Source organism: Idiotropiscis lumnitzeri, chromosome 5 (genome assembly GCF_059441095.1).
Source record: "Idiotropiscis lumnitzeri isolate Australia: NSW breed Sydney's pygmy pipehorse chromosome 5, RoL_Ilum_1.0, whole genome shotgun sequence".
Classification (NCBI taxonomy): Eukaryota; Metazoa; Chordata; class Actinopteri; order Syngnathiformes; family Syngnathidae; genus Idiotropiscis; species Idiotropiscis lumnitzeri.
Window position 1 is genome coordinate 27,487,572 of NC_142395.1, and position 26,420 is coordinate 27,513,991.

The window sequence follows — 26,420 nt, forward strand, 5'->3', positions numbered from 1 at the left end:
CTTAATTAATTAGGCCACTATGCAAGAATACAAATAGCATCATTAAGTGCTTTAATGCATACTCATTCAATGTCAGTGAATTCTCTTTACTGTATTTATCAACCTTGAAAAAAAAAAAAAAAGAACCGAATTAAGTAGATTGCAGACAGAGGGAGAGGAAGGCAGACAATTCCGTAATTTGCTCCTCAAGAATATCGTAATCTGCACCAAAAGGTAGTGGGTTCATCTTTGGCCTGTGTCCCACTTTCCCGTTAATTTTCCTGAAAATATTTACTGGTCTTTGTTAGTCATCCTGCGACTTGACAAACGAGACAGGGACAAATGACAAACAAGGCTGTGTTGTGTTATGAGCTACAATGTTAAATGAGAAGATAGTAAGGGAATGTAGAATATTTTATTAGGCACTTGAATTTGTTTATAATTCTTATCCACTGTCAGAAAAAAAACACGATATGAAGCAATGGCAAGCCTCACTCTACTCTACTCTGAAATTACACTACTATGTAACTTGCAAAATGTGTTAACATGTCACACTTAGCTGTCATGCAAAGTCACAATTGATCTTAGCTTTTCTTAAAATCTATATTTGACATTTCTAAAAGGGTTGGCTTGAAATCCTGAAATCTTAAGGCCCATTGAAAGACGAATGAAAAAAGGCAACAAGTGAAGGTAGATTTAACTTGGTGTGATTTGCAGAGACGCCGTCATTAAGAGTATCTCAAGGAGGACAAAGAAGACTTGGTTCCTCATTGTCCAAATCAATAGATCCTTTTACCCCGACGTTTCAGGCAAGCAATGTTCTACCGATGCTGTGTTTTGCTGCTCGATAGAAACCGCACAGTGACAGAATGCACTGGCATAGAATGTTGGACGTCTGCAGTATACAAAAGTGCAATCAGTGTGAGCAAGCAAGGCAGAATGATCATTTCTTTACGGTGTTAAGGAGCTAATGTACAGAATTTGTTTCCTTCAGCCAAGTAGTAGCATTGTAGCTTTTGGGCATGAAATGTACCCCACCGCTTTTATTTTATTATTATTATTTTTTAAAACACCACCTCTCCATTTTTAACTCATTCACTCCCATTGATGGATATAGACGCCAAAAAGTACATTTATTTTCACCTGGGCTGGCACACCTAATTTGATGTGGACTTTTTGCGTTACATTTATATATTTAATTTTGTATATCAGGTTGCAATAGGAGCAACACAACCAGAAAGCTTTCTGACCTTTTAGAGGTTTCAATTTGACCTCTCTCGGCACCCTCCAATCAACTTGTGAGGTTGTTTAGTAGTGTTAGCAGTTTACACTGAAAAACCAAATTCAATAAATGCGCTCTCTGCTCACTGGGAGTCCTCATAGTTTATACCCTTCCCTAGTGATGGGTAAATGAAGCTTCAAATTTGCTTCATGAGCCAGTTGTCGTATTTTTGGAGTCCCCTCGATGGCACTCTTTGTTCAACATTGGGCTGAAAGCCATTTTTTAAAGCCTTTATTTAAACCAACAGTGCCATCTACAGGACTCAAAAATACGACAACTGGTTCATGAAGCAAATTTGAAGCTTCATTTTCCCATTGCTACCCCCCCCCCCTTCATGAACTAACATGCTGAAAGAAACATACTACTATCCCATCTTACAGACCTCTTGTGCCACGTGACTAGACTTTCACTTTGAACAATTGGCTCTATGGAATGGCATATAAAAAAAAAAAAGGCTGGAGATGTTGACTAGTTTAAACTTGTCATAATGTTCTTGGAATAAAGAATACATTTTAAAGGGTCAGCTCATACGCTGTTGAACTGCTGACATAACCATTTCATTTTGAGCTTGACTGGAGAGGTCACAGGTCAAGTGGCTACAGTGTAACTTTGAATTTACCAATTTAAAGCTCATAAAAGATCAATTTCGACTACACGTTTTGGTTAACATAGGGCTTAAATGGCATGTCTGGGCATCAAACAAAATACTAAATGTGTGCCATCAGCCACCTTGTGAGACCATATTTCATCCAGAATCGATAACCTTTCCGAAACAAGGATGGATGGTGGTGAGAGAAAAACTAAACCAGATGAGAAGTAAAATCACCACAAAAGTTACCAAAGTAAGCATTCTAAGCATAAAACACCCTGCAGCGTCTAAGTACTTTTGTCCCGGGTGTTCCGGTGCCATGCAGAGTTGGAGTCGCTAGTGGCCACTGGGCTTCAATGTCAGTTTTGTTATTTCTTGGTCGGCCAATGTTAATTTCTGTTCTCTTATTTGTGCTTTTGGTCTGAAGAGAACTGAGTGAATATGTAATCTGCTGTATTAGCTTCTCGTGCTAGCTGCTACGGTAGCTTTGCACTGACGATGAGCAAGTAAGTGGACAATAAAAAAAAGCTCCTTCTTCCTAAAGTTTTATAGTGCAATGGCAATCTCCCATAATATTTTCTTTTATATTCCTGTTCAAGTGACACAGCATCAAGGTAACAGTTTGGGACCTTCAGTTCACTATTAATAGTTTTGTAAGTTTTGATGTGCTAGGAACAGAATTCAGGGTAGCATAAAATACATAACGTGTGCACGTGCCTACATTATGAAAGCCTACATTGTGGGTGATGTTGTTGTCTTGTATTGTCTGAGGAGAGATTATGTGCAGGTGGTGATTGCAGTATGGTAGTTTTGGGCGATGATAAGCTGCTTTCGTTTTTGGAAGAATTTGTTGTCAGTGTTTTTGAGAGCATAATAACGTGTGTTTTCACTTTGTTTGGAGCACAGTGTGGGCTGGAATGGAATAATGAGGAATTTTTCAATTTCAACCCCAATTTCAATCGGGAATGATCACTTGAGATTCATCATTTCCGTTATGAGACTGGTCACGGAATTCAACTTGGTAATTTAAAGCGCCACCTTATGTTCTATATATTTTCCAGCTCTCACCCTAGTCTGGTCCAAGCTTTAGCTTGGAGAGCCCAACCGCCAACATTGATCCCAGCAACTGGAGCGGCAGCGAAAGCCCTGCCGAAGACATGGAGAGGATGAGCGATTCGGCAGACAAGCCAGTGGACAACGATGCAGAAGGGGTGTGGAGTCCTGATATCGAACAGAGCTTCCAAGAGGCCTTGGCCATTTACCCTCCTTGTGGACGTCGGAAGATCATCCTGTCAGATGAGGGAAAGATGTATGGTGAGTACAAATCTGACATGGTCTATTTTCTTTGCGTGCTGGCTCAAATACAATGAACCAAACACAAAATGTCGTAAATTTCATTTAAGAGCAAATCTAGTAAAACATTTTTATTACAATATCTTCTGTGCGCTCCCACGAATCCAGTGCTTCCCAATTATTTTCTGTTACGCCCCTCCTAGCAAGAAGAAAACAATTCGCGCCTCTGCCGCAACTATGAATAACAGCATTTTCGTTGCGAAACAAACCTACATGGAAGTTAATACTCGCTGTGCACAACAGGCAATGAGAGCGCCACTGCCAACTACTGGAGTGGATCTGCAATTACAATTTATTGTAGTACGGCGGAAAAATAGCAGGTTGCCCAGGGTCACACGCGCCCCCCTCGGCATCACACCGCAACCGTCACGGCTCACCTGTTTTCTGCGTTTGCCCATGTGACGTTCTCAAGCTGAACCCAGTGAGACCCGGCGTCCACGGTTGTCGGCCGGTGTGAGGAATTAAAGCCTATTCAAGCTTTATTTCCGTGACTTCCAACTGGTTGATCAATCTCATAAAAGGATGTCGTCTAGGCGACTCTCAAGCTTTGACAGTTACATCTGTCTCTGTGTAAAAGTTGAACAGACGACGACGGACCCACTCAGACATGCACAGCTTCCTTTTCCATCCGGTTTGTGTATCAGACAGTGCATATAAAATGGCACCACAGTATTTCATGATGTTCCTCAGACCGATTTTAACGGCAATGAAAAAGACCAAAACCATAACAATGAAAATCGAGGAATTCAATAGTGGATGGTCTCCTTTGGGCATCTCTGCAGCGAAAAAAACATTATGACTATTATTAGCATTTTTATTAAGATTTGAGAACATTGTTAAAAAAAACAAAAAAAAACTGAATTGGGCAAGTTAACCACAATCACGGCACTTAATACAAGATGGTCAATCTCAAACAAACAACGTGGCGGCGGTGCAGATGCTTAAGTGCAAGTTTGTAAGTAAAGCAGCATGAACTATTAGTTGGTGGCAGATGGTACTGTGGCTGCCACCAGCTGTGCCCCCCCCCCCCCCCCCCCCCGCTGCCCTCCGCTCCCCCATCGCTGGCTTGGTGATGTCATGGAAAGAAAGAATATTTTCTTTCTGTGGATTTCAAGTTGCACAGCTTGTCAATGTCAAGTGGCGGCCGAAAAGCCCACAGCGCATTCACTTGCAGCTGTCATGTGACCCCCTCCGGCCAAACGAAATGTAAATTGTAGGCGTTGCAATGAAACCCCGCAGCTGCCACTGAGGCCTCAGACAGGACCGCCCCGAATATCTGCTACTCCAAATACAGACAGGCTGTCTGATTGCTCTGGGTTCAAGAATGACAATGTTAATGGGTGTGTTTGTTTTTGCGCTCTCATGCGATATTTTTCATACTGCATGTGGTGTGACTACGTTCTTCCTGCAAGCGCAAACTCTCTTTGAGCTTTGCTGTGAAAACAACCCATACAAAGACGGCACACAATGGATTCTGCGAGGGTGACGACAAGGGTTTCCCAATCCATTTCAGGTCAAGGCCCATATTAGAAATGTCGTTCCATAACGTAAACGTGTCAACAAAAGATGAAACAAACAATGTGTTTCTTTTCCAAGAAAACATGTGCCTGTTCGACAACCTTTGTAATCATCACTAACGCAATAATACCTCAACCCCATTTGTGAAACGCTTGCCAGGAAGCAGCTTCTGGTAGTTTGTCTCTCAGCAAGCTTCAAATTTTTTACCCTCCGCTCACCTGCTATAAAGCCAAGTTACTAAGGAAGAGAGCAACTATCTTCCCAAGCACGAAATTCAATGAACAAGCACAAAATAACAATGTTATTACACACCGCAAAACAACTATACTCTTAAAGAATTCAAACAAAAGCAGACATATTTTCTCCAGTTTTTTTTTTTTTCATTTTTGTTTTCCAGGTTGTAATGAATCATTTTCATTTCCAAGCAAATGAGAAAAAAAAATCTAACTTTCATTGAAAATATCTTTCATGGAAGTATGTCATTTCAGTGCAAAACCGAACAACTCCAAGAAAGCCATTCTCTTCGAAAAACTAGAACTAGTCTCTTGAACCGACCCTTCAATGTAACATAAATTCACTTTGAATCCGAATTCATTGCAGTCCGTCGAAGTTGTCCTTGAAAAATCTGCAAGCCTGATCACTGACAACATTCTCACTGATGAGTTTCAAGAATCTCTCTTGAACGGCTTCACACAATTAACCGTAGGCGATGCAATTGAAGTTCTCGTATTTTACCCTCACTCTCAAGCACAATCCAAATTTTATTAGCAATGACTCAACAAGAAATCACCGGCCCAAACATGTTTGTGACGAATGACCTGATTACAGGATGATGTAATTTAGGAATGGGCAAATTAATTGAAATTTAATACTGATTTCAATTTTGACTTCTCACGATCATACAAAATAATTTTCACTCATTGATTTTTTTCCCGCTGCAATAAATTGTCCAAATCAGTCTAAGAAAACAGCGTGCCACTCATGACCTTGACACCCCAATCGAGGTATTCACCATTGGGACAGAAAGCGTCTTGTCTTATTCGCCATCCTATCTCGTCAATGCTGCGTCTGCAACCTGGAAATTGATCTTGGGTCACCATATTATCGACAAATCTCAATTGCCTTAAATGCGCCCAGAGGAGGGAGAATCGAGGAGGCTCCACAAAGGAGCTAATCGGCGATAGGTACATTGTACATTCCAGCTCCGTTTGATGCCACAATGGTTGTACACACTCATTTTCAGTTTGTTAGTTAGTTCAATTAAAACGGTGCAGTAATTTTCACTGCATGATCCACTCCAAGGTTTTTATTTTTCTGTATACTGTACACTACTGGGTATTTTCTCATGTTCTTGGATGCAAAAAAGGTCTCAGAATTTTTTGCTGGAAATTCCATAGTTTCAGTATTTACTTCATGTAGTCATAAACGTGTTATTACAGTTGCCCAATCACGGCTCATCTGTTTTCTGAAGATGAGCCACGATTGGTTGTTACCTGAGCTCTGAGAAACTGTGATGTCACTTTCAGTCGACTGCAAGTGGCAAAATGTCCACTCGCTGAGTTAAGACAAAAATGGCTACATTTTACAGCTTAACTCATATTCCACAAATCACAATGCTGTGTTTTGACTAGTGGAGCTGCATAGAACATGTCATTGTCAAGAAAATATGTGGCTTGACTTCCCCTTTAATGACCTGGAGCGACTTCATTGATCATTTATTTATACTTCGTTAACACAGACATGGACCAGGGTGCCGTAGTAACGTGAAATGTGCGCCTTGGCTCAGTAAAGGTTGCTAAATGTTGGTTTTGAATGCTGTCAGAATTTGTTTACCAGTGAAACGTTTGTTGTACTAAAAAATGTTGATCAAATTTGCCGACTGTTTTTTTTTTTTTTTCATTTTTGGGTGGAAGGCTTTGCGATGCGTGCAGCGACGGTCCTTTAATCTCGCTTTATAGTGCTTACCGAGAGGCACAACCTCTCATGGCATCTGAGATGAAAGTTGGCTACACGGAGACTGCTATTTTGTATTTGAGATTCTAGGGATGGTGACATGTTCCAAATGCAGAGCTCATCTCAAGAGAAGTCATCCTGAGTGCCATTAAGCCCTTTGTCATCCAGGGGTAGAGTGCAGTTAATTAGCAACAGTCTCTATAGCAACTGTGTTGCCGTACACACAATTTGTAATTTCTGCTTCTTATTTTATTATTGTGGTGTTTACCTGAAGTGATCCGCATATTCGGGGACTTGTGTCGACCGGCAACGTGCGCATTCTCTTAGGCTGATTGTAACCGGGATGTCACACATCTGCATAGAGTATTGCCTCAAATTGCACTTGGCTTGGCAAGACTTATTTAGAAGAATATTTAAAAAAGGGAAGGCAAATAAGGAGCTCTGGCCCGAGCCAAAGCACTTGCACAGTTCACCTGCTGTGCTAGGCTGCATTCATTTATTCCAGAAATGGAGATGATAAGTGAAACAACACGCTTCACTCAAATTGTATGTTTATTCATTGAGTTATATATTTGTACTTGTCTTGCAAGCTCAATGGCATCGGTGAATTTTTCTGCGACTGTTTCATCCGTCGTAAGATTAATGAAAAATTGTATCTTGCGAAAAAATGAGCGTATCTTAAGATAATGGTATTTCATCAGATCAGGATCACACTACGCAAATTGCTAATGTGCATATTGTTCCGATTTTCATATAGCCATAGTTTTTGTGCTTTCTCGCCTTTGACCGTAATTTTTCCCGTCAGCTCGTTTTGTTCTGCCATCTGGTCTGCGATCCGACCCCGACCCTTCCTTTGGGAACTAAGTGGCACTTGCTTTGCAGAGATGCTAAGAATGAGTTCGATATAATGAGTAGACCTGGCTTGGCCCCGATGGCCCAGCACTTTGCGCCTGTGGGGCTTGTATCACCGGGCCGAGAAGGCTCTGAGACAGAGTGTGCAGACCTAATCCTCCCTGCTGGGCAGATAATTAGGAATTCTGGGATCAGCTCAGACTCCCCGAGTCACCTGCATTCACTCAGAATGGAGTGTGAGGGACTTCATTGTAGGAGAGGCATCACACACCTTAAATTGACACTTTGCTGTTTATTAACAATACTCATTTTATTCCTATGTAGAATAGTTTTTTTTTAGCACTGTGCAATGTTTCTTTCTGAGTGGAGTCTGCCTCATTTTTTTTTTTTGGGGGGGGGCATCTCAATCAATTTTATCATCTTGATTGCACGTCTCACAACAAGTAACTCTGTATTTTGAGAAAAATGGGTCAGGTTGACTTACAACAGATGAAATATTTCCTATATTTTATTTAGTCTATACCAAACTTAAAGGGGATTTTCATCACGAGCTCACTTACTCATTACACAAATGAGGACAAGGGCAACTTGGTTTTGTTGGCTATAAAATGTTAACTGAACTTGGGTAAATTTGAGCTGGCAATGCTTATTTTATGTGTAGTTTATCTTTGCTTGATTCAAATTCTTTCTAGCTTGGACTCATTAACTGTGGTCATGTTTCATTTGACTTCAGTTTGCCAGAGTTGGATCAGGTAACTCTGAGGCTTGCCTTTCTGCCGTACTGGTAAAAGCAGGATTTTTTTTCCCTTTACATTTAGTAAATCATTCAATTGAATCCTGGAAGAAAAATTTGCTGTTGATCAGCCTACAAATCTGAACACGGCTTTTGTGTTGAGTGACGTAGGTGGCCAACTGCAGCTTGTGTTCGTACGGATGGAAAAATGATCCCTGAGAAGCTTCGAGGCAGAGATTTTGTTCAGTTTTTTTTTTTTTTAAACAAATTATTTGAGTTTTTTGATGAATGGTTTGATTGTCGTTCTGATTTTGTTCTCCTCAGCACTAAATGCTTTCCCTTTAAAATACTGACTACACTTTTTTAGAGTCCTGGTATATTCATAGTTATTTGAAGCAATTCCGAGATAGACTCAAGCCTGGTTTGAATTTGTTTGCTTTGGATTAGTGACTTGCAGGCCGCTGCCTGTCTGGATCAGTCGTACATAGGGTGTGTCCCAGCTGTGAGTTCTGTGAGGCCCTTGGAGCCAAGCTTCTGGTTTCAGGTTGCATGTTCCCAGTTGGCTGCTTTTGTTTGACTAAAACACCGAGACTCGGCTCCTCTTAAAGATGCAGTGTCACTTTCATATCTCTTTCCAAGAAATCACATCTCATGCTGATTACATCATATTCCATTGATGAAACACTTTTATTCTGATGAGATCATCTCACACTGATGGGACCATTTGGAGTAATCAGCATATGAATGAAATCTGAGCGCTCGTGTTATTCTCGAGCATGCACAGGGACTGCGCAGCGCCGCAAACAGAGCCTGTCATCTATTCTTTTGCTGTTTGATGACAAGTGACAAGTGTCTCTCAACACTGCACAGGATCCCTGTCAACAGAAGAACCACAGACGGCAAATAATCATATGCAACGGCGCTGTTTCAACATATCTTACCCAGCTCATAATATTATTCAGTCGCAATGTGGTTTAAGTTTTACAACGTGCCTCTCGGGGATCTCGAGGTATCTCCACTGAAGAAGACTTAAGCAACTCCCAATTATAACCTTATTCAATGACTCACTCATAATTTCAACTTGAACTAGCCATCATCATGACCAGCAAGTTAGACTCTTCATTAATACGCATTTGTCGCCGTCAGCCTCGCTTCCTTTGTGCTCCGACGTCCCATTGATCCTAAGAGATTGAAAATATTGATTTGACTCCGTGTCTTACTTTGTTGTAGCGAAGGGGGCAGCGCAACTTCCCCAACTGACTGTTACGATCGTGTTCACACATAGGACTTGCGGCACAGCCAGTTCCTCGGGAGACTCATAATTATAACCGTCTTTTCAGATTAGTCCAGCAGCCTGTCCAACTGTAGCATCTCTCCCCGGTCATTTATTTCATCCCTCTCTCTCTTGAGAGACACAGCTCAACACAATGACCGGGCCGGCCTCTACAATAATGTATGCGATGATAAACACAGTGGCTCCTAATTGATAGAGTGATTCAGACAAGGGCTGGCTGCGCAAATTGGTCCCCTGTGAGTATGGTGCAGCCTCGCAGGTTTCAGCTCTTAGCCTGGTTTGAGAGGCGTACAGCGGCGTTACATTTGAGGAATCCAAATGGGGAGGTGATAAAGATGCTGTCTTTGCCTCCTTAGCATTGTCTGAATGCAGCCAGAGTTCAGCAGAGGTTGCTGCTGTAATCCTCTCAGTGTCTCCAGGAAGGCTCAGGTTAGTGACCCGCTGCTTTGTGATGTCTTGTAAGATTTTGAGACAACACCTCACCTTTAATCCCCCACTGTTCAACTAACACATTAGCTCAACCGTGCCCAGCCCAGCCCCTGCAATAAAGCCTTTTAGCCAGCTCAATAAGGTCGTTTGAAGTTGAGTATTGATTTCTTTTGGTGTCCAGAGTAGGGACAAATGGATTTTTAAAGAGCTGTTAATTACAGTTGAACACAGCATTATGAAGAGAACTTGATGTTTGCTGTCGCCGCATTTCTAACTGGTCAGCGAAATTCACCAAACGTTTGTCAATTAGCATGAAAATCCATGCCGCCACAAAACTTGTTTACGCAAGCTCATTCAGAATAATTCTTGAAATAGTTTCATTTATTGCATAGAAATGTTAGCAATTGACTTTGCAGTTGTGTGTAATGCTCGTTCTTACTTTTTTTTTGTCCATGCTTTTACTGACGGAATTTATTTCATTCAAGTTTATTTACCGAGTATGAACTGCAATAACTTCAGCAATGTAGTTAGATTAACGTGTGGTCCGCATATGTCCTTGTTATTGTATTCACTTAATAACATATTCTACCTGATGCATGCTGTGCATGAATGTGGAAACCAAGTCTCTTGTTGACAAAGAATAACTTTATGTATTTCAACATATCTGTATCAAGCAGTGTGTGGCCTTGACGGTTTTTCTTTTTTTTTTTTTTAATCCAGCAGCAACAGTTATACAGTACCTCAAAGTCGTGTGGATGGAGACGATCAGTAGATGTTAACCTTCCACCGGCAGTGGCCTGGAAGCTAAATGAGCTTAGGAAACACCTGCGAGACACCAATTCACATTTCGTTTAAATGCTAGTATTTTATTTCTTGAATAGACAACTTCATTGTTTTTCTCGGCGAAACCTAGAATAGGTCAGCATAGTTTGGTCTCTAACAACAAAATTCTTAAATAACGCGTTCATAAGAATAAAAAATGAGCGCGCTGCTAAACAGGCTCCGCTCTTATCAGCCCTTGTAAGATGTTCACTTGTACTTAGCAAAACGGTGGCGTTATATTGACGATGCTTTTAAAAGAGTCCCCACTCATGTCTGCTGTCACTAAAGACCTTCCACAAATATGAATTGGAAATTTGCTTTATTGTTTTGTCAATTATTGCATCACTTCGACGTGTGTTGGCACGCCACCATAGACACACACAGTTAACTCGGTGTTTATAAACAAAAAAAATAATACTCCTATGCTGAATTTATTAAATTATTGAGAGCACTCAGAAAGTAGAGGCGTTGCCAAGGCTTCAACACGCCACTTACACGTAAATCGGATGTTAACTTCTATGATGTACGTTCGTCATAGCTAAAGAGATTATTGATTTCAACCTGGTCAAATAAATCTTAAGTTTTTGTTGGAAAAGGGTTCAACAGTATGCTCCGTCATGAATACTAAAGAAAATGGATGGATGGAGAAATATTAATATGTTAAAAGGAATGTTCAAAGTTAAATTTAAATTATTGCCAAATGTCCAGTCTGGATGAAGCCTCTGTTTCTGTATAGACATTGACATTTATATTTGAAGTGGAATCTTTCTTTATTTATGAATTCTTTGGATTTTACGCTGTCATCAGTGTATGGATTCTTGCCAAAATAAATTTTAAAAAAAATAAAATAATACAGAGCGAGAGTGATTATGGTTGGAAGAGTAACCACCCTTTACGTCGAGAATCCGGTTTGGTATCCACTTTTCCGATAATTATCAATTAAAAATGACAAATAATGAGTCGCACATTGACAAGTTAGTAGTATTTGTAAATGTGTTTTCCTTGTGCAAAGCAAAAAGCAAGAATCATCAGTTGTTTTGGCTTGAGAGAAGCAGAATCAGCTGTTGTACGGACTTAGAAGAGCAGTAAATAACAGTCAAGAGGCTGTGTGACAGTTTCAATTATTTGCTTGTGGTTAGAACGTACTGTGTCCTGTTTAAAGATTTGAAAAGAGGGCTATTGATAGGCCAGTCCCTCCAGGCCAGCCACTGTGGCACATGTGCTCTGTGATGTCGGAGGCTGCTGTGTGTCTGTCAAGCCAAGTGCTCCAAGCCGCACACTTGCAGGCTATCTGCAGGCCGATTCCGAGCCAGGCTCGGGGCTAGCCCAGATGTGACTGTGGTCATGCCTGCATTGGAAAAAAAAATGGGGGTGGTGCTTTTACAGGAAATTGATGCTTTTAAAATTGAGGGAAGAAAAACCTGGACAAGAGCTGCAAAAGCATTGTTCTTGCTGCTCAGACGACAGAGCCAAAACCGTTAATTTGTTTAGCATGCTTTGCCCTAAAATAGCTCGGGTTATGTTACAAATGGCTTTGTTACCAGATTCAAAGACAAGCTTTTTGCTCTTTCAGGGACCCCCAAAACTGCCTTTAGTCTCCTGGTGCACCGCTACGTTACATCAGGCAGAAAAGGCTTGACTTTTTTTTTTTCATTTCGACAACCTGTTGTTTTTCTGTGGGGGAAGTTGTTTGTGGGTGTGGCATCACTGAGGTAGGTCCACTGCAAAACGTGACAATGTCCTTCATTGTCATTCAGAACCGAGGGAGTCGGTCACCGCTTCCTACGAAAGGATGCGGGTATCCAAATTGGATTTCTGACTGAATGAGGAATGGGCTGCTCGGGGATGGCCCAGTGAAAGTTGAGACACCATCCTTTTGTCAAGATGCTGGTGGAGTGCCATTCATATTCCCTAGCTCCTCCAGAGTCATTGAGACATCTTGGAGAGCTCACAATATTTAATCCTTTTCCTTCTGCTTTGAGTGACAAGAGCGCGCCTTTGAAAGAGTTAATTTTCTGAGGTCTCTCCAAGGTTTGGTGGAACTGCAGGACTTTACTTAACCATGGGAACTCCTCCAGAGTTTAGTTGAAAAAAATCTGTTCCGGCAGTAAGCATGTAACTAAAATCTTGATGAAAAACTCGGTTCTGATTGTTAATGATGTTGAAAAACACAACTAAAAACGTTTTAAAGTCATACTTGTAATAAAATATCATGACTCTTTTAATCTCAAGTGAAATATTCATTATATATTAATAAATTAATTAGGGGCTATAATTAAAAAAATATTATTTTTAGCATAATGGCCTCACAATGCAGAGGTTGTGGGTTCGATTCCAGCTCCGGCCTTCCTGTGTGGAGTTTGCATCCTAACTGCTTAAAAAAAACCAACTTTCTTAAATCATGAATGTGTTAATGCACCGTCAATATCAAGACATAAGGCTGCGGTGTCCTTGACCTACGGGTCAAATGTAGAGGTCAAACTTTTTTTTAACGTTAAAAATGCAATTGTGTAGCAAGCTGTGGGTTAAAAATCGACGCACGAATTCTTATTTGTCGCAGCTCACTGTCTACCTTCATCATTAGATCCTTGTACAGCTGTTTTGTTTTTTTCCTCTCTCTACAGGGAAGTGAATTTACAGCCCCATTTGGCATTTAACTTGCCTGTGAAAGTCGGGCAGTCATTATTATTGATCCATATAATATCTTGGTGGAACAACTCACCATATGATGTTATGCCCCCGCTCAGTATACGCTGATGGTGTTTATGGCTTCACTTGACGGCATCCCGAGAATACTTTCTTGATTCCTGCTGTCTAAAGGATTCCGCTGGCTCATAAACAACTAAGACATGAATGGACATTTCTGGCCTACTTTATTTTTTTTTCCCCTTTTTCAATTTGTTTGTGGACCAGTCATGTACCTTATATATTTCAGGTCGCAAAGGCAGAATTATGTCGGAGACCTTTTTTTTTTTTTTTTTTAACGCCATTGTTATTTTGCTCTACAAATGCAGGACCGGCCAAGCTTCTTTCCCCCAGTCTAGTGAAAAGAATGAATTATTCAATAGCAAGCAAGCTTTCAGCTGGCCATTTGTGTGCTTTGATCTCAGAATCAGGAGGTTGCATGAATGCCGGTATTGTCATGTTACATTTCCACAGTGTGTGAATTATTGAAATCTTTACCCATCTGCTGAAGTTTACAGGCGCACGGCTCAATCAGGAAAGCGCTGCAAATCCCCAGATATTTATTTCCCTGCAGACGGCACGTGTCTGCGTGCACTAAGGCTGACCTAAACCCAACATTAAAAATAGATTGTCATTCACACCATATTTACGTCGTCATCAATGCACTGAATTTGATTTGCACCTAATACAATACAATGTGTAATTTTCTTTTGCTGTATGGAATTCTTCTTTATGATGTAATAATATAATATGTAATAAATGTCAGAAACATCTGTCCTATATTCGGTCCTCAACATTAAGCATCTGGATCTATTCGTACCACGTAACAGTTTATCAAAGTTTGAATTAAATCTTGTTCCTACAGCCACAAAATGGAATCGTAAATGAATATTTATAGAATGCCTGTTATGCATTCTCTTCTCGGTTGTATGCATCTCCATTTATCATATTAGAATTTTTGTAGTTTCTTTGAGCTGTCATGGTGAGAATAAGATGTCTGATAATGAAGTGGAAGCACAAATATTGCAGTGATTTGTAGTGGGCGGTTGTACATTTCATAGAACATTTGTAGATCAGACCACTGGCATTGCTTAGCTACAGCTGGACACGTAATTAGAGCCCCCCCCCCCCCCCCAACCTATAATTTGTCTAATAGTTTTGTTTGGCGGCATGTTATTAACATATGAAAGAGCTAAGCAGGGGTCATGTGCATTGTGACAATAATTAGAGCAGACCCGAGGGCACAAGAATGTTTGGAGCCATTGTTAATTGGAAATCTGTACAAAGATGCACATTAATTAGAATTGAGGCAGATCTGCTCTGTTTTAAACCCATTCCATGCATTTGCTACTCTGCAATAGAACGAACAGCAATGTCTTTTTTTTTTTTTTGCGTTGGCTGTTAAAGAGAATGAGATTGAATTGCATTCATTCGAGGGGCTGTGCTTCTGGACCTGTTTTTCTTAATGCTAATACTGTTTGGTGTTTTCATGAAAAAGCACCATCTTGTGTGTTTAGCAGTATATATCTGACTATTTAGCCAGTCACATCGAAAAACATACTTATTGTTAGTGATGGGTAAATGAAGCTTCAAATCTGCTTCATGAAGCAGTTGTAGTATTTTTGGACTCCTCTAGATGGCACTCTCTGTTCATTATTGTGCTGAAAGCACACTGACTTGCCATTTTTAAACCATTTATTTAAAGCAACAGTGCCATCTAGAGGACTTAAAAATACAGTAGCCGGTTCATGAAGCAAATTTGAAGCTTCATTTTCCCCATCACTACTTATTGTATGAGCCACCCTTTTTTTTAGACTATGCACACTCGAGTAAAACTATGTGCAGCCATTGTCAACTTGGCGCCACATGACCTCAGCTTTTATCATTCTATGTTCTTGCAGGTCGGAATGAGCTGATCGCCAGATATATCAAGCTTCGGACCGGGAAGACGAGGACTCGTAAGCAGGTAAGAAAAGAGGGACTGTCGCCATTGCATGGCAGACTAATCCCCCGTCACGGCCATGTCGCATGAACAGATGTCCCTGGATTTAGACATCTCTGAAATTGTCACTCTTAGTTCCGCTTTGAAGCACTCATAAGAGCCTTAGCTGTTGTGAATTTGGAGATGAAAACATCAGTCAGTTTCCCCTTTTACAATTCTCTGAACTCATGACCGCCCTTTTGCTCAAAATGTAGCCTTTAATTTAATACGATAAATCAGTTGTACATGATGCATTTATGAGCATCAATGAGATGTCATGAAAAAGGAAGTAACCACAGTTACTGAAAATATTCCTTGTCCTTGTGAATTAAATCGCAGTGTTCATGCGCTTGGCTGTGGTAGAAGTCTTTATTAATGGGGAAAGTCTCGGCCATAATAATTTGGTACCCTACCTAACCAAAAGAGTGTTTTTACTGTCATCTGTGTCGGGGAGTGCATCCTGTCCTCAGTAGTCTGTACGCACAACTCTGACCACAGATGAGCTCATATTTCTGAACCAAAGTGATGACATGCAGACTACGCTCACATCTGTAAATGCACAAATACTACTACGTCTTTTCAGTCCTGTGCTTATATTTGAGTACTCGCCGATACGTGATGATGCTATTCCATCTTGCAGTTGTGAGGGTTTTGTTTTAATCAATTGCTTTTCAAATAGTCTTTTTATTTACAAGGTGTGCAAGTCAAGTCACCGCACAGGGTCATTATGGAACTGCTACTGAAGACATGAATGATGGTTGCACTCAACTGCAAACCAGCATTAATTACGCACCGAAACGAGAGGAAAATGAACACCGCTGAACTATTTGAAAAAAAAAAAATCATATTAATGCGGACGCAAAGATGCATGCACCACACTTAAAAAAAAAAACCTGCAAATAGTGAAATGCCAAAATAGTGCGTTTTCCATTTGTACGTTGTAAAATGTCACCTTAAAGCCTACACAAATCACAGTGTAGGCTAGGGTTGGGCGATAAACCGAAAATTTACCGTTACCGAAATTTATTACAATGACCGAAATCATTTTGCCCATGTCTGTAAATTCGGTGTTTAAAAAAAAAAAAAAGAAAAGCCTTTTCTGTCTGCGGCAATGTTCATGCCCCTTTAAGACCGCTACAGCGCCTCTAGTCACGTGACTCCACCGGTCTGATGGAGAAAGCAAACAGACGTCGCTGTCGTAGCCGGCGATTCAAATCCAGAAGCTTTTTCACCACCCACAACACAACCATGCTGTGCTGAAAGTTCAAAGTGAGAAGTAAGGTTCGACAAGTGACAACAGCCCAATAACGGAGGCGACACCATACGAGAGAACGTCTCAGAGGTGGGCGCGATAGCCTAGCACATAGCTAAAGATAAAGCTCCTCTAGTTACGTGGCGCGCACAGGATTTAAACGCTTCATGAAAGCCGTATTTCCCGATATGGACTACATCGGGTCGGGAGCTTAGACATGTCAAGCATTTTGCATCTACATCCGACTTGTGGTCGGGTCGCAACATGGATCCCGGATTGAGCCTGACTGTGCATTACTTAGACGACAAGTGGCGACTGCGCACCAGAGTACTCGAGACGGCACATTTTCCCCGATGATGCCCACTTGTTTATTTGGCTTGCATTGACATTTTCTTTCATTTTATTTAACATTTTTTTATTTGCCATTATTTATATCATGAGAGCATCTTGGCGCAATCTATTTGCAGAAAAAGATTTTGCAAGAGTTACCCTTTTTCTTTGTGACATTGTTCAAGTCATGCAAAGCAAGCTATTTGGAATGTTTATACAAATGATTTTTGTAGTTTTATTTTTCATTGAAAGTAATGTGTACCAGTTGGTCAATTAAAAAAAACAGTCAATATGCATTTCCTGCATTTATTTTGATTTTAGTCCACGGGGGGAATTTATCGTGCATTTATCGTTATCGAGGTAAAATTGCTCAATTTCTCGCGATATGGATTTGAGGTCATATCGCAGCCCTAGTGTAGGCTCATAAAAATTAAAAATTAATGAAAGATGTTGTGAGCAAATTAAATGGTAAAATACCCGAATAAATACGAACGCTTAATTATTAACTCTCTCAAGGAAGTTCGTGATGGAAGCTCGGCTGGCTCAGCCGTCACCTGAACGTGTTGACATCTGCGTCCTGAAAATATCTCCGCACGCACACGGTTGACATGGCTCCAACTCAGAAGATATTTGACAGGCGTATCAGTGCATAGCAATGGTACGAGCCAATAATCAGTTTCGACGCCACAGATGAGATAAATAAATGTTGCAAATAGAGAAATGAGGGCTACGACGGACAAGTCATGTTACCACGTAAAGGAAATCAACAAAATGAATTGATTAAAGCTTCCAGTTAATTATGAAGACGATATGCTGGTCTCATTAACCTGATCTAAACAGTAAATTTCCAAAATGAAGCAGCTGTATAAAGGGGCTGTTAGTCATTGTGTGTAAGTATTGATCAGGAAGACTTTTTTTTGTATCTCTGCTTTTCATCTTAGGCGAGGTTCACACATTGAGTGGGTATGAAAAAAAAATATTTGCCTTCCTGGAATATTTTTTTCCCCAAATTAAAGGTCACATTAATGGTGGATATATTTTTAAAATTCTTTATCTTGGCCCCTTTTTATATGACAAAATCCTTTTTAGTCCATTGCGTACATGTTTTCAAACAAAACAAAATCTCTTACATGAACGGGCATTTGCAGGCGACCAGTGGCACTGTTGTACTGGCCAATCAGAAGCCTGAAGAATTTCTTTTCCAGTAATGGTACAATAGCAACAATTTCCACTGGAAAAGGGCAGTCATACAAGTAGACTGACGGTGAAGTGGAGTTCGTCCTGATAATCACTCAGGACTGTAATGTTCACAAGACAATAAACAAACACTCTCAGTAAAATTAACCAAATCTCTTTTTCAAGTCCAATATGAATGGATCTTTTCAAAAAAAGAATACTTGTCTATTTAGGCATGGCCTTGGGATGAGAGGAACATAAAAGAAAAAAACTAATTTCTTTCATCCTGATACCAAGGTTTGTTAAACCAAATGCACGTCCTCAATCTCACGGTGCTGTTTGTCATTGCAGTCAATCAAAAATACACTTTTGTTACAATTGTACGGTCAATATTTGTCTGAAAATTACAATTCATTCAATTTCAATGTGTTGTACTTGGCGGCGATGACTGCAGGTAGAGCCGTCCAGTTCTCAATATAAATACATATGCGTATTTGAAAAGTAATATTTAGATCTATAATTGTCAGTGCACACAATGACAATTTTCAGCTCTGGCCAAATTGTTGTGAGTTCAGAAAATGGATTTTTGCAACATCAATTTGTTGTGTGTGCATATTGACGATCAATGGATTGATGTCTATCGAAATAGTTATTCCGACATGTAACTCAAGCTTTCATGAATCTGATGGCGTGTATTCATTCACGTTCAGCGCTGTGGAAAAAAGTTAATCCAGTTATTGTGCTTCGTTTGTTTTGGGGAATTTACACAAAACGGTGATGCCTTGACTTATGAGTTTGATTAGTTCCGTGACCATGCTCATCGATCAAAACACTCAATCCCAAATCAATTCGCTTTTCCTTACTCAAATGTATGGCGTACTGCTGGAGACAAATTCCTTGCGTATTTTACCTACTTGGCCATGTGCTCCATCTGGTGTGCATTTGTTGACCAACAGGGGGCAGTATAATACCAACGTACGGATGTACATAACCGTAAAGCGCCTATCCCCCAAGATTTGCAACTATTGGCGAAAGTTAGCGAATGCACGTTCACATCAGGGTTCGTTCAAGTTCACAGACGTTCGCTAACAGTTTTAGTGTTTGTTCTTACTAACAAGAAAAGTACTGGCAAACATCTGGCGGGCGTTTGACAAACGTTCGCACGCTTGAACGAACCCTGACGAGAACACAAAATTTGGGACGCATATTCTAAAGGGGCTTTAGCTACCTTAAGATGAGTTATTTTTCAAAGAGAATAACGAAAAAATGACAATGCCTATTTTTCAGTTACGTGACTACGTGTTGATGTACCGAGGCAGGATTGCGCTTCGTTAGCTCATCTAAGGTGTTTGCATTGTGCGTAAGCATTAAGCTAGCAGACTTTTTAACAGCAAATTATATGGTTGTTTTGAATACAATTTAATTATCTTTTTCTTTTTTTTTTTTTATTGCTAACGTCAAATGGGAGTGGTTAAAAGAACTTGAAACCTCAATTTAGAAGAATTGTTCACCGGCGTCCAAATTGCGTCTTATTGTGAATTGCGTTCTCTGCCACAATCTTGTGCTTAAATCTAAAAAATCTAATCAAACCAAAGCAATTTTTGGACAGTCAGACTTCCTGTTGTGTATACCTCAACAGGCCATAATTTCCTCTGATCATAAGAAACCTTCTTTGACTCCCGCCTGCTACCAGATTAGCATTAGCTCTGCTTTGATTCACCAACGCCACCATATTTTGCACTGGAAGTAAACTTGGCCGGTGAAATGCCTCGTCCAGTTCCCATAAGAATATGAGACTAACCGATTGACATTCAGTACACAGCGGCTCACATCTGTGTGCTCTTAATGTGTTCTAAAGGGGCCTGCATCCTCCTTAATCAGCTCACTTAAGTGGCAACGACACACAGGATAATGCTTTATTGGATGCTAGCACGGTGTGCTGTGTGGAGATGCCACTGACCTGCACCTTGTCTCCCTGACAAAGACATGTGTGTTCTCGTTTTGTTTATTTTCCCCTTTTCTCTTTTGAATGGAGGTGTCTAGTCACATACAGGTCTTAGCAAGAAAGAAAGTTCGAGAAATCCAAGCTGCCATTAAGGTACGTCTGGCTTTGCCCAGTTACAGGGGGCTTTTCATTGCTATGGTTACAGGCTATTCCTTTGTTTTCTTCCCCTCCCCTACCCCGCAGGTGTCTAGTCACATTCAGGTTCTAGCCAGAAGGAAATCTCGTGAGTTTCATTCCAAGCTAAAGGTATGCGCTTTTCTGCTTTTGGGCTTGTTTGTTGCTGTGCATCTGAACTAAACTCCCTCTTTCCCACGGGGACTAGCTTAATACCTGATGCCCCCCCCCCCCTAAACCAAATCTTCTGTTGACTTGCTCCTTGTTGTCTCTAACAACCTTGCCAGTCCATCTCACCTTCTCACTCTGTGTTTTCACTTACATCTATATTTTTTTGATTGATTTCGGTTATGAGAGTTGTATATATTTTTAATTTTTACTTTTATTATTTTTTTTACAATTTACATCATGAAAACTTAAAATATTTAAGATAACGTATATATATATATATATATATATATATAAATAAAATTAAATAATTTCTTTTTATTTATTATTATTTTATTTTTATTATTTATATTTGCACTGGAGAAGAGAGCTCCCGAATCTCATTGTACACTGAGTATAATGACAATAAAGGGCATTCTGCGATGTGCGAATAAATGTAGTATACCCTGGAGGCCACATTAAATTACCAAATGTTCTAGTACATCTGACCAAAAGCCGAAATCTGACCCTGAATTAGAAGAAATCGTTCCATAAGGTCAAGGACCAAGCATCTGACCCAATGAAGGGTGACTCAGAAGTCACTAGGCACTTCATTTTTTTCTATTTGATTTTGGATCTTATTTGGACTCACTGAGGCCATCAGCATTTCACTTCTTAGGTTTTGCAAATTGCTACCTGGAGTTTATTTTATTTTTTTTTTGTCCTTGACAGCATTCAGTCCAGCGCAGCCCTCCAGAACGAGTTTCCCTGGCTTTGCTCGAACACGTGCTCTAGGAGTTTGGCGCTTTCATCAATGGAGATTTTTTTAGCAGCCTTTCCGCCCCATGAAGTTGTCAAGAAGCGATCTTTTTTTCGAGACGCTCGCCATTGAGAGTGTAAATTATACTATTGGTAAAGCAGTGTGATGGCCATAAAGCTTCTCAAATTGACGCAGAATTGCCAGGGACAAAACTTCTTGCCAGGCGGCAATTTTGCAACGCTGCTCCAGTGTCAGTTGGAGAATATGCGTCCCAAAACTGCAAAGGCTAAGCTGTTAAATGCTGATGGTCTCGCGTTTTTCTGAATGATATCTGAAATGAAATCGAAAAAAGGAAGTGTGTAAGTGACTTTTCAGACTCATGATATGAAGCTACCAGATTCTAAACAGACTCTATGCTAAACTACTTTAATACGGCAAAGCATGCTGGCATTGGCTGTTTGGTGATTGGCTCAGAGCGCCAGCGCTAAGGCAGTTTTTCTCCAAAGGGGCAGGACAGAACAGGGGGTGTGTGTGCAGGGGTGTGTGTGTGTGTGTTTAAATGAATAAATACAATGATAGCACACCCTCATTTGACAGTGTGACCTAACTTTCCTCTGCTGTCAAGCGCTCAGCAGTTTGCATTGAGAGCGTAGAATGGCTGACAAGCAGGCCGTTTAGTGAAATGTCTTCTGCTTTCTGTCCTCCCGTCAAACCTGTTGAGAGCTCAACAATGCTCTCACAGTAATGTTGCTTTCTTTCGTCTTATTTTTCTTGGGGGGTCCCATCAGATTCCCTTTCATTTGTACTAGCATTAAAAAAAAAAAAATCACCCAAGTGCACTAATGAGGAGTCCATTTGAAATGGAGCAAAATTATTGTTCAAGAACAAATTACGTTAATGAAGAATTGGGGAAAAAAAAAAACTTCCATTCTCCTTTTCCTCCTTCGGGTGTTGTACTATACATTTTGACTTTGACACGTTGTTGTTTCACTCGCAGTATTCCATAGCCAGTAATGACGCCTCATTAATCTGCGGTGTGTCTATGTGTAAAGAGCCAGAGAGAGCGAGGCAGCCGCATGAATGCCTGCTCTTTCAGAGGCACAGGCAGCTCTGTGAGGAAAAACAGACGGCTTTTGTATGAATCCCTGTCTTTTCTCATTTAAAGCAAATTAGACTCCAGTGGCAAAGAGATCTACAAGTGTGCCCTTCCTTTTTTTTTCATGTGGGTAGAGGGAAGGGTGGGGGCGAAGGAGAGGTAGTGGTGGTGTGGGTCATCAATGAAAACCTGCTGTTTCCACTCATGTCTATGGCACCTCAGTCAAATGAGTCATTATGCTACTGTTGTTTTTGTTTCAAGTAATGACAAGCTGAGAGAAGGACATTGGCATAGGAGATGTAGCTTATTTATAAATACAAACATCTTCATTTTCTTGACGTTGAGTTTTCTGCATTAGTCTTCAAGCATCACTGGCATTTGAAATTTTTGACTGTCGTATTAGATTTAAGGATTAAATGTTTGCTACTGTTGAAATTTAAAAAAATAATTGGCTATGATCTATGAACAAAATGTATTCTAGATAAAAGGGGAAAAAGAAAAAAATAATAATAATCCAAACTATTTCTCATGGAGGTTGAGGTTACACACTAATTTGGCAATACGTGGATCAGAAAATTCCAAACGGAAGGAATCTACAAATGAGTGAAAAGAAAAAAATAACACTAAAAATTTTCCATATTTCGAGAATTACAAGAATAAAGTTTCACTATTACACGAAAATGATAGCAATTTTTTTTCTGATTTCAGTGTCACCCAAATACTCCTTTGTGGATAAAAAAAAAGTCTAAATTATTTTATGCACATTTATGCACTGGATTGTTTACAGTTGAATAAATGTTACAATGTAACCTTGTTGGTTTGTGTTTAGGTCACAAGTATGGTAAGTAGGGACTTTACCTCTGTGCTGCTATTTGTGCTTTTTTTTTTTTTTTTTTTTTTTTGCTGGGCCTTGCTCCACCACTGCTAGTTCTGTGCCTGTGATTTCGCCGTAGGATTTTTACCGATGTATTGGTCCCTCTGTTGTGCTGTCCTGCTATTGTCACACTTTAGCCGGATTCACCGGCATGGGCTGTCAGCATGCTTAAACTTTCGCATCACTGTGTTTGCACGGCTTCTCCAGCTCACGCGTGTGCACCCTGCAAGATGCCGCATTGACAACGTTAACTTTCAGAATGCACATTCTGATCAGACCTGTCTAGAGGCACTACTTCAAGCTGTTGCTGTGATTTGGTGCTTCTACACGGCATTTTAATTACATCGAGTCCAGGGATTAAAAGTGTTTCTTGGTTCAGAGGAATCTGCGTCCTTCAGTTTTACTCAATAAAACTGTTAACAATTTTTTTTTTTTACACATGCCGGTTGTTGAAGCCTTGATAGAAGTGCTCCAGCTACTGGGTGTTTATTTATTTATTATTTTTTTTTAGTCAACAACCAAACTTTTGCTCAAGTGCATACCACCACTTCTTATTGTGAATAGGAATCCATTAATAAAAAAAAATAAAATAAAAGCAAACACTTGAAAAGCCATGCTCTTGCATCTTCTTTTAACCTGCTTGTGTTGTTCGAGAAGTCACTCGTGCTTTCAGTGCGTTTACTGCGTTGTGATTGTGTTGTTTCCTATGCAACATGCACTCTACCCCGCACCCCCAACGCCCCCTTCTTTCTGTGCGAGCGCTAAGCCTTTTGTGTCTGATATTAAAGGACCAGGCCGTGAAGGACAAAGCCCTCCAGAGCATGGCCTCCATGTCGTCAGCTCAGATCGTCTCCGCCACGGCTATTCACAACAAGCTGGGACTGCCCGGCATCCCGCATCCAGCATTCCCCGGAGCAGGGGTGAGGGCCTCGCACCCAGACACCCCGCTATTGATCATTCCTCTTCAGCTTGACGCAGGGCAGCCATGAGGCCTGCACCGGGGCCAAATCACATTACACACCCGTCTTTGCTCAACTGCCCCAATCAGATAAGCACATGATCAGAAGGGGAGTGTTAGCGTGGAGATAACTTCTTTTCCCAGAACAGAGACATTTTCATCTTGCCACAAAAAGCGGCTCACAGTTGGCAGTTCTTTGTTGTTTGTTGTCTATTAATATCTTATTCATGATTGTAACTAATTCTTTAGATATGGCAAGGGATGATATCGAGTCAGCCAGGATCCTCACAAGAGTAAGTGTACTACTTTGCTGAAATGTTACGTTCAAAAATGGTTATCCACAGGTGCACGTGTGGAAAAAAATGTTGGTACTCTTCTGTTAAATGGAGACATTTTCACCAAAATTAACTGACAAACGTCGTAAATGAATATTTACTAAAAAAAAAAATGAACCTAAGAATTAAAAAAAGTAAAGCCTACCTCCTGTGAAAGATGGTTGATGGTTGGCTGGCTCGGTTCTTGTCATGGGGTTGCTTAGCGACATCAGGGACACGGTGACACTTGATTGACATTGGCACTTATATTAGAGGTATGCGTGTGGAAATAACATCAGTACTAAAATTCTCGCCCCCCTAAAAGTAGTCATTTAATGATTTTGGCACTCGTCTTGTTCATTTTTCCGGCCTCAGCGGTCTACGTCACAGCAGGGTGGCAAGCGAGGTAATATTGTTCACTTTATCCACTTTGTCGGTTGTCTAAAACGGCGACCGATCGCCACCAAAATGCAAATGCACATGACTACCGTATTTTCCGGGCCATTGGGCGCTCTTTAAAGTCCCTAATCTTGCCCAAAACAAACAAAGCGCCTTGTAAAGCAACGCGCCCATTATATGGACTAAGCATCACTCGCGACCATCAACCCTTTTACTCATTGGGCTGTTCGGAGTGCATGTTAGCACACCCTGCTGGACAAGGTCTGAGTCATCTATGCTTCTAATTGACCGTGACTTATACATTATGTGACTATGGTGTAGGAGAAAGCTGGACAAAAGGGCAGCTGTCCACAATGTTGTAGTCTGTCTTATCATTTATGTTATTGCAAGCAAGAAACGTCACAGGTTTAGACAACAGACTGCAAAAAGCCCAAAGCACAACAGCACATCTCTCTAAACAGCCATGTGATTTGGCTGAGTCACAGTGGCTCCCAAGAAGCCATTGCTATAATCTTTTTGTGTTATTTTTATTTCTTTTGGGTATATAGATGGCATGAGAGATACATGTTTTGTGTTAATCTTATTTCTTTGTTTCATTGTTTGCTTGTATGCTGAGTTTTTTTTTTTGGTTTTGATTTGAAACCGTGACTCTAAGGAGTGTGGCGACCAGTGAAGTCCCTCCCCTGACGTTGTCCACTAGAGGTATTGCCATGACACTTCGTGTTGGTTAGAGTCGGTGATATTGGCAGTGATTCCTAATAGTTTCATGACATCTGACATTGAAACGGAGTGATATCTCTGGCAGCAATCCCTCAGGGGATTGAGTCATGGTGAGCTGGCTTCAGCTAGCGTGAGCAGCTGAGTGCTAGTAGCTGAGCTAGTAGCTGAGCTAGCGCCTTGTAGTGCGACGCGTCTAGTATATCCATTAAACACGGAATTAGCACCCTCAACTGTTGCTGCGCCCTTTGATGCAGCATGTCTTGTGACCGTAAAAATACGGTACTCATGTCCACTCGGACCTGTGAAAGTGTAAAAGCGTTCTTCACAATTTTTGGGATTTCACATCAAATGTGAGCTCATGTGATCACCTCCCCGTACCGAACTTTACTCCACTTACACAGGCCAAAGCCAACATGTATAAAAATGCGCATAAGAACTGGTTATATTTCAGACACGCTGAATTTTTGTGTAGTGTCAGGAGGCACGGATGTTTACACCAACTAAAAAAAAAACCTTGGTCTCATTCGCAGTTTATGGGTCTTTGAAACGTAAAATGAGCCAAAACTCAAAGGTAAAAACACCCAAGAATGACTAAACGACAATTCTGAGGCGGCATTATCTGAGCCCTGACGCTAATCCGGAGAAGGCATCTGAGAAGTTTGTCCACAGAAAGTGGGCCAAAAACTGCTGCTGACACATGAAAATAAAGTCACAGAAATAGTTTGATTGCAATGATTGTCCCCAAATTTTAAGATAATTGTATCAACATTTCATTATTTATTTATTTCAATAGTAATTTGGTTGG

General features: G+C 40.6%; 1 protein-coding gene across 7 annotated transcripts in view; it reads left to right on the forward strand.

Moving 5' to 3' along the window:
* tead1b (TEA domain family member 1b) overlaps positions 1 to 26,420 on the forward strand; it is a 39,905-nt gene that overhangs the window by 6,814 nt on the left and 6,671 nt on the right. Inside the window, exons 3-9 of one of the 7 annotated variants that reach the window (XM_088295806.1) lie at positions 2,912 to 3,164; positions 15,391 to 15,455; positions 20,264 to 20,326; positions 20,417 to 20,479; positions 23,180 to 23,191; positions 24,013 to 24,144; positions 24,432 to 24,475. In XM_088295806.1, coding sequence (XP_088151932.1) covers positions 3,008 to 3,164; positions 15,391 to 15,455; positions 20,264 to 20,326; positions 20,417 to 20,479; positions 23,180 to 23,191; positions 24,013 to 24,144; positions 24,432 to 24,475 — 536 coding nt within the window. In that variant the 5' untranslated portion in view covers positions 2,912 to 3,007. Of the gene's footprint in view, positions 1 to 2,911; positions 3,165 to 15,390; positions 15,456 to 20,263; positions 20,480 to 23,179; positions 23,192 to 24,012; positions 24,145 to 24,431; positions 24,476 to 26,420 lie in introns of all 7 variants that reach the window. The other 6 variants (XM_088295803.1, XM_088295807.1, XM_088295808.1 and 3 more) reach the window with 6 other exon arrangements.